The 3,433-nt window shown below is 36.7% G+C and overlaps 1 protein-coding gene across 1 annotated transcript in view; it reads right to left on the bottom strand.

Moving 5' to 3' along the window:
- The window catches only part of LOC101863405 (NK-tumor recognition protein), a 157,673-nt gene that overhangs the window by 3,815 nt on the left and 150,425 nt on the right, over positions 1-3,433 (bottom strand). The window contains exons 11-14 of the mRNA XM_035973031.1: positions 2,787-2,926; positions 2,287-2,385; positions 1,414-1,512; positions 503-598 (exon numbers count right to left, since the gene is read on the bottom strand). Coding sequence (XP_035828924.1) covers positions 503-598; positions 1,414-1,512; positions 2,287-2,385; positions 2,787-2,926 — 434 coding nt within the window. The remainder of the gene's footprint in view (positions 1-502; positions 599-1,413; positions 1,513-2,286; positions 2,386-2,786; positions 2,927-3,433) is intronic.

Below are 3,433 nucleotides of genomic sequence, written 5' to 3'. Positions count from 1 at the left end.
GAGAGAGAGAGAGAGAGAGAGAGAGAGAGAAAGAGAAAGAAAGAGAGAGAGAGAGAGAGAGAGAGAGAAAGAGAGTGAGAGAGATAGAGAGGCAGAGAGAGAGAGAAAGAGAGAGACAGAGAGAGAGAAAGAAGGAGACAGAGAGACAGAGAGATACAGAGAGAGAGAGAGATACAGAAAGAGAAAGAGAGAGAGATAGAGAGACAGAGAGAGATAGAGAGACAGAGAGAGAAAGAGAGAGACAGAGAGAGATACCAAGAGAGATACAGAGAGAGAGAGGGAGAAAGAGAGAGAGAGAGAGAGAGAGAGAGAGAGAGAGAGAGAGAGAGAGAATGTAAGCATGAGGGTGTGTACATGGGTGTGTGTGTTGGGTTGTTTATGTGAGATGGATAAAGTGTGCACAATGGGCAGACATATTTCTATTTTTGTCATCCTAAAGGTACATTGGTACGGAACAGGATTATGTTTCCAACTTTAAAGCCGCAGGAAACTAAATCCATACCCTGGCAGTGGCATAATATCTCTCTGCTTTGATCAACATATCCACAACTGCCACATAGTTCCCTCGTGCTGCAAGCTGAAGAGCACTTTTGCCAGACTGAAACATGAGAAAAAACCAACTGCATTTAATTAGGAATGAAAGAAAGGATTTCATAATTAAAATAATCAATAATGATGAATTTTACATTAGTAATATTGCAGGAACACTTGAGTACTGACACAGCACTACAAAATTACAACATTTATTTACATTCCCGGTCCCCCTGCAACCCATGACACCGCTACATGTAAAAAAAAAAAAGAGTTCTATAGCGGAGGAACATTTATAGGAAATATAGATCAAATGATACGAAAATTAATGAATTCTGTTGGAAGAGTGAAAATGCGTTTTTAAACTTTTAGCATGTTTATGTATTCTAGCTTTGTAACGTTAATAAGATTTTAATTCTTTAGTCCCACCTCCTCTTTATTTTCTATGCCAGTAACTGCACCACAGCAAGTAACAACTTAATCTCATGCATTTAAGTTTGAGAGTTCAATAGGGATCCTAGGTATTTCTTATGCATTTCCTAGAATATTACCGCTCAATCAAGTACCCTCAGAAGGAAACTGATTGCTCCACTTTCAAAATGACCTACAGTGGGTTTAGGAAAGGTATTAAGGATAACTGTCAACAACAGCATTGAGCTGAGTTGATTGTGAATTAATAGGTCATAGATCTGATCTTTATAGCAAAAATTATGAGCAGTGAAAGCAATCAATGTCGGATAAAACACCGATTTGGTATACCTTACATTTTTATGGTTATGGATTTTTTTTGGAAGGCAGTCAATCAAAAATTTCCACATATAGTCCTGAATGTATTTTGGGACTTACAGAATTCACAGATAGGCCCTACACTATGATACTCACCTTTTCCCTGGTGTCCATGCTAGCACCTCCAGCCAACAAAATCTGCACAACATCCAGATGGCCACATTCAACAGCAACATGGAGGGGTGTTTGAAGACGCTGTAAAAAAATTGGAACAGAAAAAAAACATTGTAAGATTGTTCCCTATTTAACAAGGGAAAATTTTTTTTCAGCCACCACGACTTTACAGCATAATAAATAGATGTACCCCTCAGCATAAATAGATCTACATTCAAGCTCATTTGTAATAGCGGTGCAAAGTGCAATGAACAAAAGGAAAAGAAATCTGAGATGAAATACAAAGGATAAAATGGCAGTAATGTTCCACTATATATAATAAATTAGAGACGTATAAATCTGAAGTCGCTAGGCAAAGGCACTAAGAATATGATGTAGCATTACAATTCAGTCTTTTACAGTCTTTTCTTTAAGAAGACATAAAAACACTATCATGTGAAAGCATGAAAAATGTAACAGGAGAAACAAAAACAAACCTAGACCAAAGAAGTAACTGAAGACTTTTGTGTACCGTTGTACAAGAAAAAAGGGGTAGGCTACGAAAACCCAAAAAGCTATTATTTGACTTACACCTGACAAAATATCCTTAATCAAAAAGACACCAGCACGTAAGACTCTCTTATTTGAAAAATGTAATGATTCCATAGCATTTCCTTTGAGATAAGGGACATGTAAAACAAATAACAACAAATGAATAAACAACAAAACAAAAAAAGGAAAACCCACATTACCAAATACAGGCACCTGCACCAGGCTAGAGAGGTAAGCACATAGCTCCCACCTTTGCCCTGAGATTATCAACCCAAACTTCTTTTCTTCATAACAATAACATCAGTACATTCTTCAAACTCTTACACTATTTGAAAGGTCCAGTTCACATTTGGCATCCACAAGAACCCTGGCAACTTCTTTGTGATTTCCATTGGCTGCTAAATGCAAAGCTGTATTTCCCTGCTGAAGGAAACAGAAGCATGAACAATGACTTTCAACAGAAGAAAAAATTTTTTTTTTTTAAATTTATCAATTCTAAATTCTGAACATATTAAAAGCAGCGGAAAGGAATACATGGTAGCTAAATTTTTGAAAGAATGAAAAGTGAAAAATATTTAACAAATCAGAAAAAAAAGCAAACACAGCTTAAATTGTTGACTATAAACAGCATATACACTTCCCAGCCACTGACAATATTTGAAAATGATTGTTCTGTTGTGCAAGGTTTGTGAGCACAGGAAAAATTGTATGAAAACATTCCCAGAGGCTGTTTCATGATATTTTATCAGCTAAATTGCATTGAGACATTGATTGACAGGTAACCATGGTCTTGTCACACTACAGAGTATCTCATAATAACTTACAAAATTTTGAGCATTGACGTTGCATCCATACTTGACTAAACTTTTGCAGACGTCCACATGCCCTTCTTGGGCTGCAAGGTGGAGGGGGGTTACTTCTTTCTGGAAATTATCAAGTAACAGTTTTATAAGTATGTGACAGAATTACAGCAGTGAACCTCTTCATAATTAGGGCCTACCTTTTTCTGTCCCCGTCGTTTTAGGCAAGAAAAATTCTGAAATTATTCAAACTGAGCCCAAAAATGTGAAATAATGCGATTCTGTTAATTTTAGCAAAGAATGATGATGGAAAAATATCAGAAATTATTCCAAAAATGATCAAATTTAGCTAAATTATGCGGGGTGCATAAAACCACAGGGACAGCTTATTTTCCAGTAAGAGCAAGCATTGAAAGAAGGTCATAAACATCTCGTAAATAATTCTGACGATGGAATTATAGTATTGTAGCTTTGTGGAAGTCAGTACAGAGGAAAACTAAAATATATGAAAGATGTCGACAGAATACAATGAATTAAGGAAGGTGTACAGAAGGAAAAACAAAAGATAATGGCAGGGTGTACTCGCGCGCTCGTGCGTTTGGATGTGAGTGTATGTGTGTGTGTGTGTGTGTGTGTGTGTGTGTGTGTGTGTGTGTGTGTGTGTGTGTGAG

This window comes from Aplysia californica, unplaced genomic scaffold (genome assembly GCF_000002075.1).
Source record: "Aplysia californica isolate F4 #8 unplaced genomic scaffold, AplCal3.0 scaffold00025, whole genome shotgun sequence".
Taxonomy (NCBI): domain Eukaryota; kingdom Metazoa; phylum Mollusca; class Gastropoda; order Aplysiida; family Aplysiidae; genus Aplysia; species Aplysia californica.
Note: the sequence above shows the minus strand (reverse complement) of the source record. Positions and strands in the feature narration are given on the sequence as shown.